Source organism: Salvelinus fontinalis, chromosome 19 (assembly GCF_029448725.1).
Source record: "Salvelinus fontinalis isolate EN_2023a chromosome 19, ASM2944872v1, whole genome shotgun sequence".
Lineage (NCBI taxonomy): Eukaryota > Metazoa > Chordata > Actinopteri > Salmoniformes > Salmonidae > Salvelinus > Salvelinus fontinalis.
This window is the reverse complement of record NC_074683.1, coordinates 16,195,765-16,209,975: the sequence shown is the minus strand read 5'-3', so window position 1 is coordinate 16,209,975 and position 14,211 is coordinate 16,195,765. Positions and strand designations below refer to the sequence as shown.

The window sequence follows — 14,211 nt, the reverse complement described above, 5'->3', positions numbered from 1 at the left end:
TTATTTGATATATGTGATAAAAACATCATAAAGTAGTTATTTTAAACCGAGTTATATCAGTTTATTGAACGTTTAAATGCGATTTTCGGAATTTTCTTTTCTTTGCGTCATGTGAAGTTGGGCACGTTTGCGCCACATGGCTAGCTTTGGTTGCTAATTCGACAGGAGAAGAGGACATTCTACAACCAAACAACGATTATTCTGGACAAAGGACCCCTTGTACAACATTCTGATGGAAGCTCATCAAAAGTAGGAACCATTTATGATGTTATTTCGTAATTCTGTTGAAAATGTTTAGTCATATTTTCCGTCCTTATTTTGGGCGCTGTCTCGCTATAACGTAAGCTGTATGTCGTACTAAAGTTATTTTTAAAAATCTAACACAGCGGTTGCATTAAGAACTAGTGTATCTTTCATTTGCTGTACAACATGTATTTTTTAGTAAAGTTTATGATGAGTTATTTGATTAGATTAGGTGACTCTCCAAGATTTCTCCGGACAATTTTGTGCATTTTGACTACGTATCCACATTGTAAAACCACGATTTGTACCGCTAAATATGCACATTTTCGAACAAAACATATATGTATTGTGTAACATGTTATAAGACTGTCATCTGATGAAGTTGTTTCTTGGTTAGTGACTAATTCTATCTCTATTTGGGGGTTTTGTGCAAGCTACCTGTGCTGTGAAAGAAATGTCTGTGCTTTGTTGTATTTGGTGGTGAGCTAACATAAATATACGTGGTGTTTTCGCTGTAAAACATAAAAAAAATCGGACATGTTGGCTGGATTCACAAGATGTTTATCTTTCATTTGCTGTATTGGACTTGTTAATGTGTGAAAGTTAAATATTTCTAAAAAATATTCTTTGAATTTCGCGCGGTGGAATGTGGGGGGGGAAACCGGGGGCTAGACAGGTTAACCAACAAGGCTCATAATTGAACCATTTTATTTGTATTTACAGATGTCATACAAGTTTGTTATTAAGGCACATGAAAGTTCACATGTTCGAGGCGGCATTTCTGCCCCAAAAAACGCATTTTGATAAAAAAAAACATTTTTTACGTTCAAACAGCTTCCGCAAAGTCGTGACTTGCGACATATGCCTAGTTTCCTGAATCGGATCACATTTATTTAATAAACAAAGTTATGCAACACCTAATGCCCCTGTGTGAAAAAGTAATTGCTCCCTTACACTCAATAACTGGTTGTGTCACCTTTAGCTGCAAGACTCCAACCAAACACTTCCTGTAGTTGTTGATCAGTCTCTTACGTTGCTGTGAAGAATTTTCTTCCGTGCAGAACTGCTGTAACTCAGCGACATTAGTGGGTTTTCGAGCAAGAACAGCTTGTTTCAAGTCTTGCCACAACATCGCAATGGGGATTAGGTCTGACTAGACCATTCGAAAACTTCAAAATGTGTTTCTTTTTAGCCATTTTCATTTAGACTTGATTGTGTGTTTTGGATCATTGTCTTGCTGCATGACCCAACTGACCTTCGGCTTCAGCTCACAGACGGATTACCTGACAACTTGCCTTAATAGAAGGAAACATGAATTCCGCTCGAATTCTACAGGAGAATGTCAGGCCATCTGTCTGTGATCTGAAGCTGAAGTGCAGTTGGGTCATACAGCAAGACAATGATCCAAAACACACAACAACAACAAAAAAGTATGCCAAAGTGTGTCAAGCAAGTGAAAATTACGAAAATTGTGGGATAACAGCTAAATTAAATCCAACTGAAGCTATTGCGTGAAGAACTGACAATAATTGACTATTTTTGACTGCTGTCATATTGACATTTATATTCATTATAATGCCCTTATTGCTTTTGTGCCGGGTTTCCCTATTTATCAAGGCCACTTGGTGCTTATAATGATGTTTAGGCTACTGATGTTTTCATCATTTGACTTCAGTGAGTGTAATTGGCTCCAATGAGTGTAATATTACGAGTTGAGAAATATATATATTCTATTTTCTACTGTATATATTTCATGCAAAATGTGTTTAACCTGTTGTTGCTAGCAATATTCATGAAAACATTTTAAAGAAAATGTATTTTAATATTATTTTAATTTTGTTATATATTTTTACGGACGCCCTGCAGTACCGCCGTGGACCCTGGTTGAATATCCCTGGTGTTGTGTAATTGTTGTTCTTGTGAGCAGCAGCTAGTAGACTGTACTGCTATGTGACCCACACACAGAGACTCTGAGTCTCTCTCTCACATAAACAAACTCTCACTCTCTCTCTTTTCCCTCTCTCTCTATCTCTATATCCATCTCTCACTCTCTCTGCCAGGTGGTTGTCAGTACCTCTGTTCTTCTGTGTGCAAACACACACACACACACACACACACACACACACACACACACACACACACACCCACACACACCTACCTCTGTTCTTCTGTTCGATAGCGAGCTGTTTCTCCAGGGTCTCCCGGAGCTCTCTTTCCCTGAACAGCTCCATCTTCAGCTCCGTCTTCTCCAGCTGCACCTGCTTCTCCTGGGCCCGCGCGTTGTCAATTGCCACCTTCAGCAGGCCCTGCACACACACATACAAACACACACACACACACACACGCCAGTTAGTACAAATACACTCGCAAGTGCACACACACACACACACACACACACACACACACACACACACACACACACACACACACACACACACACACACACACACACACATACAAACAATTACAGAGCAACATTGAAAGGTAAAATAAACTGCTATTGAAGGAGGGATAGTTAAGTTTTATCAGTTACAGTACGTTTTTTGTATGTGTTATCATTGTATTTCTTCATAGTAAAAATTTAGTTAATTTAAAAAAATGTGTCAAGCGCGCGAGATGGAGTGATTGAGGTTTGTCTGACCCCTCTTGGTCATAGTTGTGAAATACAGGTGGACGGATAGAGGAGTATCTAGCTCATCTTTATCTTGTTAAGGCCTGTTCTATCATCTTTTCATCTACAGAGCTCAGACCCCTTGACTTTTTTTACCTTTTGTTACGTTACAGCCTTATTCTAAAATTGATGAAATTATTTTTTCCCCTCATCAATCTACACACAATAGCCCATAATGACAAACCAAAAACGTTTTTTTTAAATATTTTTTATATGAAAAATAAAACAAAAAACAGAAATACCTTATATATATAAGTACTCAGACCCTTTGTTATGAGCCTTGAAATTGAGCTCAGGTGCATCCTGCTTCCATTGATCATTCTTGAGATGTTTCTACAACTTGATTGGAGTCCACCTGTGGTAAATTCAATTAATTGGACATGATTTGGAAAGGCACACACCTATCTATAAGGTTGACAGTGCATGTCAGAACAAAAACCAAGCCACGAGGTCGAAGGAACGGTCTACAGAGCTCCGAGACAGGATTGTATCGAGGCACAGATTTGGGGAAGGGTACCCAAACATTTCTGCAGCATTGAAGGTCCCCAAGAACAGAGTGGCCTCCATCATTCTTAAATTGAATACATTTGGGACCACCAAGACTCTTCCAAGAGCTGGTCGCCTGGCCAAACTGAGCAATGGGGGAGAAGGGCCTTGGTCAGGGAGGTGACCAAGAACACAATGGTCACTCTGACAGTGCTCCAGAGTTCCTCTGTGGAGATGAAAGAACCTTCCAGAAGGACAACCATCTCTGCAGCACTCCACCAATCAGGTCTTTAAAGTAGAGTGACCAGACGGAAGCCCCTCCTCAGTAAAAGGCACATGACAGCCCACTTGGAGCACCGCTCATCACCTGGCCAATACCATCCCTACAGTGAAGCATGGTGGTGGCAACATCATACTGTGGGGTGGTTCAGCGGCAGGGACTGGGAGACTAGTCAGGATCGAGGGAAAGATGAATGGAGCAAAGTACAGAGAGACCCTTGATGAAAACCTGCTCCAGAGTGCCCAGGACCTCAGACTGGGGCAAAGGTTCACCTTCCAACAGGACAATGACCCTAGGCAGACAGCCAAGACAATGCAGGAATGGCTTCGGGACAAGTTTCTGAATGTCCTTGACTGGCCCAGCCAGAGCCCGGACTTGAACCCGATCTAACTTTCTGGAGAGACCTGAAAATAGCTGTGCAGCGACGCTCCCCATTCAACCTGACAAAGAGAGAGGATCTGCAGAGAAGAATGGGAGAAACTCCCCTAATTCAGCTGTGCCAAGCTTGTAGCGTCATACCCAAGAAGACTCGGGGCTGTAATCGCTGTCAAGGTGCTTCAACAAAGTACTGAGTAAAGGGTCTGAATACTTATGTAAAAAAGGAGGACCGAGCACGCCCCCATTTTCATTGACGGGGCTGTAGTGGAGCAGGTTGATTGACATTTGTGGCCTGCTGGAGGTCATTTTGCAGGGCTCTGGCAGTGCACCTCCTTGCACAAAGGCGGAGTTAGCGGTCCTGCTGCTGGGTTGTTGCCCTGCTACGGCCTCCTCCACGTCTCCTGATGTACTGGCCTGTCTCCTGGTAGCGCCTCCATGCTCTGGACACTACGCTGACAGACACAGCAAACCTTTTTGCCACAGCTCGCATTGATGTGCCATCCTGGATGAACTGCACTACCTGAGCCACTTGTGTGGGTGTAGACTCCGTCTCATGCTACCACTAGAGTGAAAGCACCGCCAGCATTCAAAAGTGACCAAAACATCAGCCAGGAAGCATAGGAACTGAGAAGTGGTCTGTGGTCACCACCTGCAGAACCATTCCTTTTTTGGGTGTGTCTTACTAATTGCCTATAATTTCCACCTTTTGTCTATTCCATTTGCACAACAGCATGTGAAATTTATTGTCAATCAGTGTTGCTTCCTAAGTGGACAGTTTGATTTCACAGAAGTGTGTTTGACTTGGAGTTACATTGTGTTGTTTAAGTGTTCCCTTTATTTTTTTGAGCAGTGTATATGCATAGTCACTTTAACTATACATTCATGTACATACTACCTCAATTGGGCCGACTAACCAGTGCTCCCGCACATTGGCTAACCGGGCTATCTGCATTGTGTCCCACCACCCGCCAACCCCTCTTTATATGCTACTGCTACTCTCTGTTCATCATATATGCATAGTCACTTTAACCATATCTACATGTACATACTACCTCAATCAGCCTGACTAACCAGTGTCTGTATGTAGCCTCACTACTTTTATAGCCTCACTACTGTATATAACCTGTCTTTTTACTGTTGTTTTATTTCTTTACTTACCCATTGTTCACCTAACACCTTTTTTGCACTATTGGTTAGAGCCTGTAAGTAAGCCTTTCACTGTAAGGTCTACACCTCTTGTATTCAGCGCACGTGACAAATAAACTTTGATTTGATATTTCAGTTTTTATTGTATTTTTTTTCAGCAAAAATAAATAAAAACCTTTTGCTTTGTCATTATGGGGTATTGTGTGTAGATTGATGAGGGACAAAAACTATTTAATCCATATTAGAATAAGGCTGTAACGTAACAAAATGTGGAAAAAGTCAAGGGTCTGAATACTTTCTGAATGCACTGTATAATCCTTTTTGACCTCGATAAGGATCTATCACACCAAGACCCACACCCCATTTTTCTCAGACTCATGGCTATTGCCCTAGGTCTGGGATTTCTGAGACTAACTATCTATGAATGATACCAACTGAGATACAAAAATCTCTCAGGCTTTTACAGCCCTGCTACTACTGTTTGACTACTCATTATTACAGTCTCCATTCTGTGTCTGTTTCCACAACAATTACTCTCAGTCTACATGTAATTACACCAAATGCAGTGGGCTATAGTATGCTAATTGTCGGATCCCATGACCCCAATTTAGACGTAGTTGCTTTATCTCAATTATCTGCGCGGTTTCATTTTGTTGATTTGTATATAAATATTAAATGCCGAGATCATTATCAGAGATGACTTACTATAGTGTCGGAGTTGTGTGTATGTGTGTTGGAGCTGTGTGTTTTCTAATTAATGCACAGACCAAAGGGGTAACCGTGGAGGACTCTGATGTCTGTGGTATCGGGGTATCGGAGCAGCGAGCAAGGGAGTGCTGTATCCACATCATTATTAAGTACACTGAACAAAAATATGAAAGCAACATGCAACAATTTCAAAGATTTTACTGAGTTACAGTTCATATAAGAAGATCAGTCAATTGAAATCACTTCATTAGGCCCTAATCGGTGGATTTCACACGACTGGGAATACAGATATGACTGGGAATACAGATACCATAACCTCAGCACCACCATGGGGCACTCTTTTGACATCAGCAAACCACTCGCCCACGTGATGCCATACTCCAGTGTGCCAGTGACCATCGAAGGTGAGCATTTTCCCATTGAAGTCAGTTACGACGCTGAACTGCAGTCAGGTCAAGACCCTGGTGAGGACGACGAGCACGCAGATGAGCTTCCCTCTGACAGTTTGTGCAGAAATTATTCTGTTGTACACAGTTTCATTAGCTGGCGGGTGGCTGGTCTCAGAATATCCCGCAGGTGAAGAAGCTGGATGTGCAGGTCCTGGGCTGGCGTGGTTACACATGGTCTGCGGTTGTGAGGCCGGTTAGACGTACTGCCAAATTCTCTTAACTTCTTGAGAATACAGGGGGTGCTGTTTTCGCATTAGCATAATTTCCTCTACAGATTAAACTGCCTATTATTCAATTATTGCTCTTACTATATGAATATAATTAATACCATTGGATAGAAAACAATCTATAGTTTCTAAAACCGTTTCAATTTTGTCTCTGAGTGAAACAGAAGTCATTTGACAGCACTTTCTCTGACCAAGAAGAAGAATGCAAGATGTGTATGCTCGCTTCAACGCTCTGCCTATATATGGTCACGCCACCTATGACCCGAAACAAACTTCATTCGTCTTCCTCTGGGTGTCAAGAGGACGTCAGAGGAGAAATTTTTTGTTTATCTTGTACTGACGTGAAATAAGACCTATTTCTTTGGCGTGACCGTCAACTTCCGGTTCTCTGAATCGCGCGATTTGGAGGTGCGATTGTCTACAGTTTTGCTGCTGTTACGGATGAAAACTATCTCCGTCTCGAAGTTTGTTTGATACATGTGACCATATCATCTTCATGTATGTTTTTTCAATATAGTTTAATCAGATTATTTGAATTTTTTCGGAAGTTTTGCCGTGTTCCGTTCTGTGAGTTTTTTTTACTTTGGACAGAACCGTGCCAGTCGACCAGTACCTATGCTAAATGAAGAGGGAAAGTTGCCATTATGAATGGATTGAACGACTCATCAGGACTAAGGACACCTTGATCAACATTCTGATGAAAGATCAGCAATAGTAAGACCCAATTTACGATGTTATTTCATATATCTGTCGTGCATGTGAACTGGTCGGGGGCGCCCAGCTGGTTCTGGCTGGCGTGGCTATGCTAATTTAGCGCTACATTTTGTTTTCGCTATAAAACATTTAATAAATCAGAAATATTGTTTGGATTCACCAGATGTTGGGCTTTCAATATCTGTACGCTGTGTATTTTTTCTGAAATGTTTTAAGACAAGTAATTAGTTATATGACGTTGGTCTCTGTAATTGTTCTGGCTGCGTCGGCACTATTTCAGATTGCAGCTGCAATGTAGAACTGTGATTTATACCTGAAAAATGCAAATTTTTCAAAAAAAACTATGCTATACCATAAATATGTTATCAGACTGTCATCTTATGAAGTTGTTTCTTGGTTAGTGGCTATATATATTTTTATTTAGTCGAATTAGTGATAGCTACTGACGCAGGAAAAAACTGTTGGAGTAAAAAAATTGTCTCTTTTGCTAACGTGTTTAGCTAATAGATTTACATATTGTGTCTTCCCTGTAAAACATTATAAAAATCTGAAATGGTGGCTTTATTCACAGGATCTGTATCTTTCATTAGCTGTCTTGGACTTGTGATTTAATGATATTTAGATGCTACTATTTAATTGTGACGCTATGCTAGCGATGCTAATCAGTGTGGGGGGGGTGGGGGGTGCTCCCGGACCCGGGGTAGGTGCTCGGTAGAGGTTAAACGACGCTGGAGGCGGCTTATGGTAGAGAAATGAACATACATTTCTCTGGTAACAGCTCTGGTGGACATTCCTGCATTCAGAATGCCAATTGCCTGCTCCCTCAAAACTTGTGGCATTGTATTTTGTGACAAAACTGCAAATTTTAGAGTGGCCTTTTATTGTCCCCAGCACAAGGTGCAGCTGTGTAATGATCTTGCAATTTTTGTTCAGTATAGAACGCCAAGATATTAATTTATTTGAATGCAGGTTACCTATTATTAACTTTTTTGTATAAATGTTTTCAAAACATTACATTTTTTTATATGCCCTTTTTTCACCCCAATTTCATGATCTCCAATTGGTAGTTACAGTCTTGTCTCATCGCTGCAACTCCCGTACGGACTCGGGAGAGGCGAAGGTCGAGAGCCGTGCGTCCTCTGAAACACAACCCAGCCAAGCCGCACTGCTTCTTGACACAACCTGGAAGCCAGCCACACCAATGTGTCGGAGGAAATAACATACAACTGGCGACCGTGTCAGCGTGCATTGCACCCGGCCCGCCACAGTAGTCGCTAGTGCGCGATGGGACAAGAACATTCCAGACGACGCTGGTCCAATTATGCTCCGCCCCATGGGTCTCCCGGTCGCAGTCGGCTGTGACAGAGCCTGGACTCGAAACAGGAGCTCTAGTGGCACAGCTAGCACTGCGATGCAGTGCCTTAGACCACTCGCCACTCGGGAGGCCTCACAGTGAATAAGATTATATGGAACTCGGTGCCCTGATCCTAGATCAGTACTCCCATACTGAGATGCTTTGTGAATACAGACCTTGGTCTTTACAATTGCAGCCTAAATGGTACTTAAGACAAACGGCTATACTAACTGAAGTTTTCTTCACTCTATTGCTATTTGTAAGATCTACCTGTGTATTAGCTAGGGTATTCTCTATTGATGGACCTAATATGTGTAGAGATTATTGCTAAAGCCTACTTGTAGAGTATTTCTAAGGTATACTTGTATAGTATTTCTAAGATCTACCTGTAAACTATTGCTAAGGCTTACCTGTAGAGTATTGCTAAGGCCTACCTGTATAGTATTGCTAAGGCCTTCCTGTATAGAGAAGAAAAAGCAGGAAGGAGGAGAGATGACTAGAAACGATTCGGTTGACTGTTTTATGTGTGGATTAATTGGCGGAGTAGAGGACCTTGTGCATTTCAGGTAAAATGACAACTCAATGTTTATATCCCAGGACAAATTAGCTAGCAACAGCAAGCTAGCTAAATAGGACAAATTAGCTAGCAAGTGCAAGCTAACGTTTAATGCTTTTCGACCTGTCCTCAAATTAATATAATTGGTTGAGAGTTTGTTTTGATATTTTAACCTGCGTGTCGTGATCGTGTTTGGTGTGGGGGGACAAAATACATTTATGCACAATGGCGCACCCGCGGAGCCGGTTTGGGTTCCGTGTCATAAGAGACGGTAGCATCAGTATTATGTACAAAATGAGTGACAAACAATGTGAAAAAATGTACAAAATAGCAGTTGGTTAGGAGCCCGTAAAACAGCAGCTATCCCCTCTGGCGCCACTTTGACGAATATAAAATATAAAATATATTTTTATTCGTTTAACACTTTTTTGGTTACTCCATAATTCCATATGTGTTATTTCATAATTTTCATGTCTTCACTATTATTCGACAAAGTAAGAAAACACTAAAAATAAAGAAAAACCCTGGAATGAGTAGCTGTGTCCAAACTTGTGACTGGTACTGTAAGTGCATGTTAGTGAGGAGCACCTCGATTGGTCAGACCTACTGTACCTGTATGTTAGTGAGGAGATTCTCAATAGATGACAGGCCGTCTGGAAACAGGAACGGCGAGGGGAAGCCAGGTGGTAGACCTTGTCCAGCCAGTGACATCCTCTCGTAGCTGTCTCTCGCCGTCGGGGTGCACATATGATTGTCATCTGGAATATAGAACAAGTACGGACATGATTCTTTACTGACAGCTTTGAAATTAAACACAGTACCTTACATAGTGGTTTATATACTTTTTTTTCTGCTGTGAGACATTTCAAATCATATGTCTAATGATCCTACTGTGCATCCAAACAGTAGCTTGGCTCTTATTGGTTGACAACAGTAGTTGTATAAGTATTGAACTCTATGACTCAGTCAGAGTTCTCAGGTCCACTCTGATAGAAAATCCAGTCCTGGGCTAAATCTGAAAAGCATTTCTTTAAAAAAGCAGTGCCTCCTCCTCAAATCGCCATGGATGAGAAGATTCAAGGTTTCTTCTCATCCAATGTTTTTCGAGAATGAGGTCGAGGAGAGAGATCACAAGAAATCACAAAAAGACTATTGAGATTCACTCCAGTCTGCATTGTCTACTCTACACTGTCTCTCAGGGTCTAACCAAAGGGTTAACCTTCATCCATCCAGGACACGAATTCAGCTTTTCCCGTTGAAGGGAGTAAATCATGTGGATTCCCAAATAAGAAGAAGCAGGCCCACAGAGCTCCATTACCTCGGCTGGTTCAGCTTCCTTTGTGTACGCACGCACGGGTGCCTGTAAAACCTACAGGATGACATCATCCACCATTCATCACCAACAGAGGGCCAGGTAGGGCCCTGCCATCTGCTTTACACACTATCCATAACACACCAGAGAGAGAGAGAGAGAGAGAGAGTGTGGTGTGTGTATGCGTGTGTATGTGCAAAATATCTATCTGTGTCATCATTGATATGTTTCTATATGTTTGCTTTGGTAATGTATGTGTTGAACACTTCCATGACAATAAAGACTTCTGAATTTAATTCAATTGAATTCAGAGAGAGCACTCGATACAGAAAGAGAGAGATATTACACTCCGTCGGGGAGAGGTTCCACTTTGCCAATAAAAACTTCTGAATTGAATTAAATTGAATTGAGAGAGAGATAGCTAGATAAAGAAATAGAGAGAGAGAGAGACATTACACTCTGTCAGAAAGATGTTTCACTTTGTGTTTATGTCTGAAGAGCCTTAATAAGTCAACCACTTATACCACGCACACACGCAGCTTTATTTTTGTAACATTTCAGGACTTTTTGGGGTGTGAAAATGTTTGACCATTACAAATCCTATTTTCCCTAACCCTAACCCTACCCCTAACCAAACCTAACCTTAACCCCCAAAATCCTAACCTTAACCCTAACCCTAACCTCAACCCCAAAACCCTGAACCTAATCCTTAAAATAGCATTTGAAAAAAATTCAGGACATGAAGTCCTGACTTCTCAAAAAAAGTGATTTGTTTCCCTACCTTTTCAGAACATTCAGGTGAATTGTTAGGACATTAGGGTCCTGATAAGGTAGGAAAACAAGTACTCACACACGCCTCAAAATGATATATTATATGTGCCATCAGTTGTCCCTGTTTTCTCAATTTTTATCAAATCCACTCTTATTCTTCTAATGCTGCACCCTGACTGTGCTCTGTGCAGGTCCCCTCTCTCCCCTCTCATCCACTATTCATACATGTGTACGTGGCAGAGTGAACGCTGCACAAAAACAGACAAGCTCCCTCCTCACAGTCTCTCTCTCTCCTCTCTCTTTCCCTCCTCACGGTCTCTCTCCCTCCCCCCCTCTCTCTCTTTCTCGCTCTCCTCCCATCAATATTCACTAACGCCAGCAAAGTGGTAGGAACAGCTGGTCGGCCATTAATTAGTTTAAAGTATTTATTTCACCCATCCTCAGAGCAGATTGAGCAAAAACATTGGAGATTATTTAGAGCATCTGCAAATGCCCTGGAAACATGGGCTCACCAGCAGGCAGTGGAGTATTAGAATGCTAGGATCCACAGTTTAGAGATTGTAATTTTTGGGGAGAGGGAAATAGAGAGTGCAATATGCACTGTTGGTCCGTGGAGAGCGGCAACAGCCTCTCTGCTCTGCAACAGCCTCTGCTCTTCTTTCCTCCTCTTGTTTTATATTTTCACTCCTGTTGAATGCATACCTAATGGATTCAAATCAGTTTATCATTTGACCTCATGAAAAAAGAATGAACTTTTAAGAAGTCACTGCTGTGGTAATTTGCTGTGGTTCATGTTTTTACTGCTTTACTGTGGGATGACTGACCATATGAAAAAATGGCACCCTCTCCAACAAGAGCTCCAGCGAAAAACTCATTTGAAGCAAGAAATACACTTTTTTTTTTTTTTTTACTGTTACACTGAAATGTTACGAATAACTACTATATAATTTAAAATACTTGGCATGGCACATGATTGGAATGGCGCCCAATGCCTTAAAGCGGCTGACAACACCATAAACATAACCACCGAACTCCAACGACCTCTGATGTTCATATACATGTACAACATATAACATTTGCATTCATTACATTACACTTTATATAGCCCCCTCTCTGATGACTACTGCAAATATCTCTGTCCAATCAAATCATCAGAACTGCTACCAATGCTAGTAGACTTCAACATTGTGCCATCCAAGCTCATCACTAAGCTCAGGGCCATGGGTCTGAACACCTCTCTGTGCAACTGGGTCCTGGACTTCCTGATGGGCCGACTCCAAGTGGTGAAGGTAGGCAACAACACTTCCACCACGCTGATCCTCAACACGGGGGCTCCATATGGAGAGGGTGGACAGGGTCAAAAGCTTCAAGTTCCTCGGCGTCCACAACAACCTCAGGAGGCTGAAGAAATTCGTCTTGGCCCCTAAGACCCTCAAGAACTACAGATGCATCATTGAGAGCATCCTGTCGGGCTGTATCACCGCCTGCTACGGCAACTGCAACGTCCACAACCTCAGGGCTCTCCAGAGGGTGGTGTGGTCAGCCCAACGCATCACCAGGGTCACACTGCCCGCCCTCCAGGACATCAACAGCACCAGGTGTCACATGAAGGCCAAGAAGATCATCAAGGACCTCAGCTACACGAGCCACTGCCTGTTCACCCTGCTACCGTCCAGAAGGTGGAGACTGTACAGGTGCACCAAAGCTGGGACCCAGAGACTGAGAAACAGCTTCTATCTCCAGGCCATCAGACTGTTAAACAGTCACCACTAGCCTTAGTCACAGTTCTCGCTGGCTACCAGCCAGTACTCTACCATGATCCTTAGAGATTTATGTACATAGAGTAATTGAACACTGGTCACTTTAACAATGTTTACATACTGTATTCTAGTCATGGCTCATCCTATATAACTACTGCTGTACATATCTTTTCTATTCATATACTGTTCATACTGTCTTTACTAGAGGTCGACCGATTATGATTTGTCAACGCCGATACCGTTAGCGATTATTGGAGGACCAAAAAAAGCTGATGCCGATTAATCAGACGTTTTTACAACAATACTGAATGAACACTTATTTTAACTTAATATAATACATCAATAAAATCTATTTAGCCTCAAATAAATAGTGAAACATGTTCAATTTGGTTTAAATAATGCAAAAACAAAGTGTTGGAGAAGAAAGTAAGAGTGCAATATGTGCCATGTAAGAAAGCTAACGTTTAAGTTCCTTGCTCAGAACATGAGAACATATGAAAGCTGGTGGTTCCTTTTAACACGAGTCTTCAATATTCCCAGGTAAGAAGTTTTAGGTTGTAGTTATTATAGGAATTATAGGACTATTTCTCTCTATATGATTTGTATTTCATATACCTTTGACTATTGGATGTTCTTATAGGCACTTTATTGCCAGTGTAACAGTATAGCTTCCGTCCCTCTCCTCGCTCCTACCTGGGCTCGAACCAGGAACACATCGACAACAGCCACCCTCGAAGTACCCATGCAGAGCAAGGGGAATAACTACTCCAAGTCTCAGAGCGAGTGACGTTTGAAACGCTATTAGCGCGCACCCCGCTAACTAGCTAGCCATTTCACATCATTTACACCAGCCTAACCTCGGGAGTTGATAGGCTTGAAATCCTAAACAGCGAAGAGCTGCTGGCAAAACGCATGAAAGTGCTGTTTGAATGAATGCCACTGGTAGGCACCACGAACCTGCGGGTGCCTACCACCACTCAGTCAGAGATATTTGTATCTCTGACCACTCAGTCAGAGATACCAACCTTTGAGATATTTTGTCGTCACGTTTGAGCAAGTTGGAACCAGTGTTTGTCTGGATCAAACGCGCCAAATAAATGGACATTTTGGATATATATCGATGGAATTAATCGAACAAAAGGACCATTTGTGATGT

At 41.9% G+C, this 14,211-nt stretch overlaps 1 protein-coding gene across 2 annotated transcripts in view; it reads right to left on the bottom strand.

Annotated features, from left to right (window-relative positions):
- Positions 1-14,211, bottom strand: part of LOC129816437 (dachshund homolog 1-like) — a 317,078-nt gene that overhangs the window by 29,610 nt on the left and 273,257 nt on the right. For both annotated transcript variants that reach the window (XM_055870927.1, XM_055870928.1), the window contains exons 7-8: positions 9,825-9,970; positions 2,402-2,549 (exon numbers count right to left, since the gene is read on the bottom strand). In XM_055870927.1, the coding sequence (XP_055726902.1) occupies positions 2,402-2,549; positions 9,825-9,970 (294 nt within the window). The remainder of the gene's footprint in view (positions 1-2,401; positions 2,550-9,824; positions 9,971-14,211) is intronic.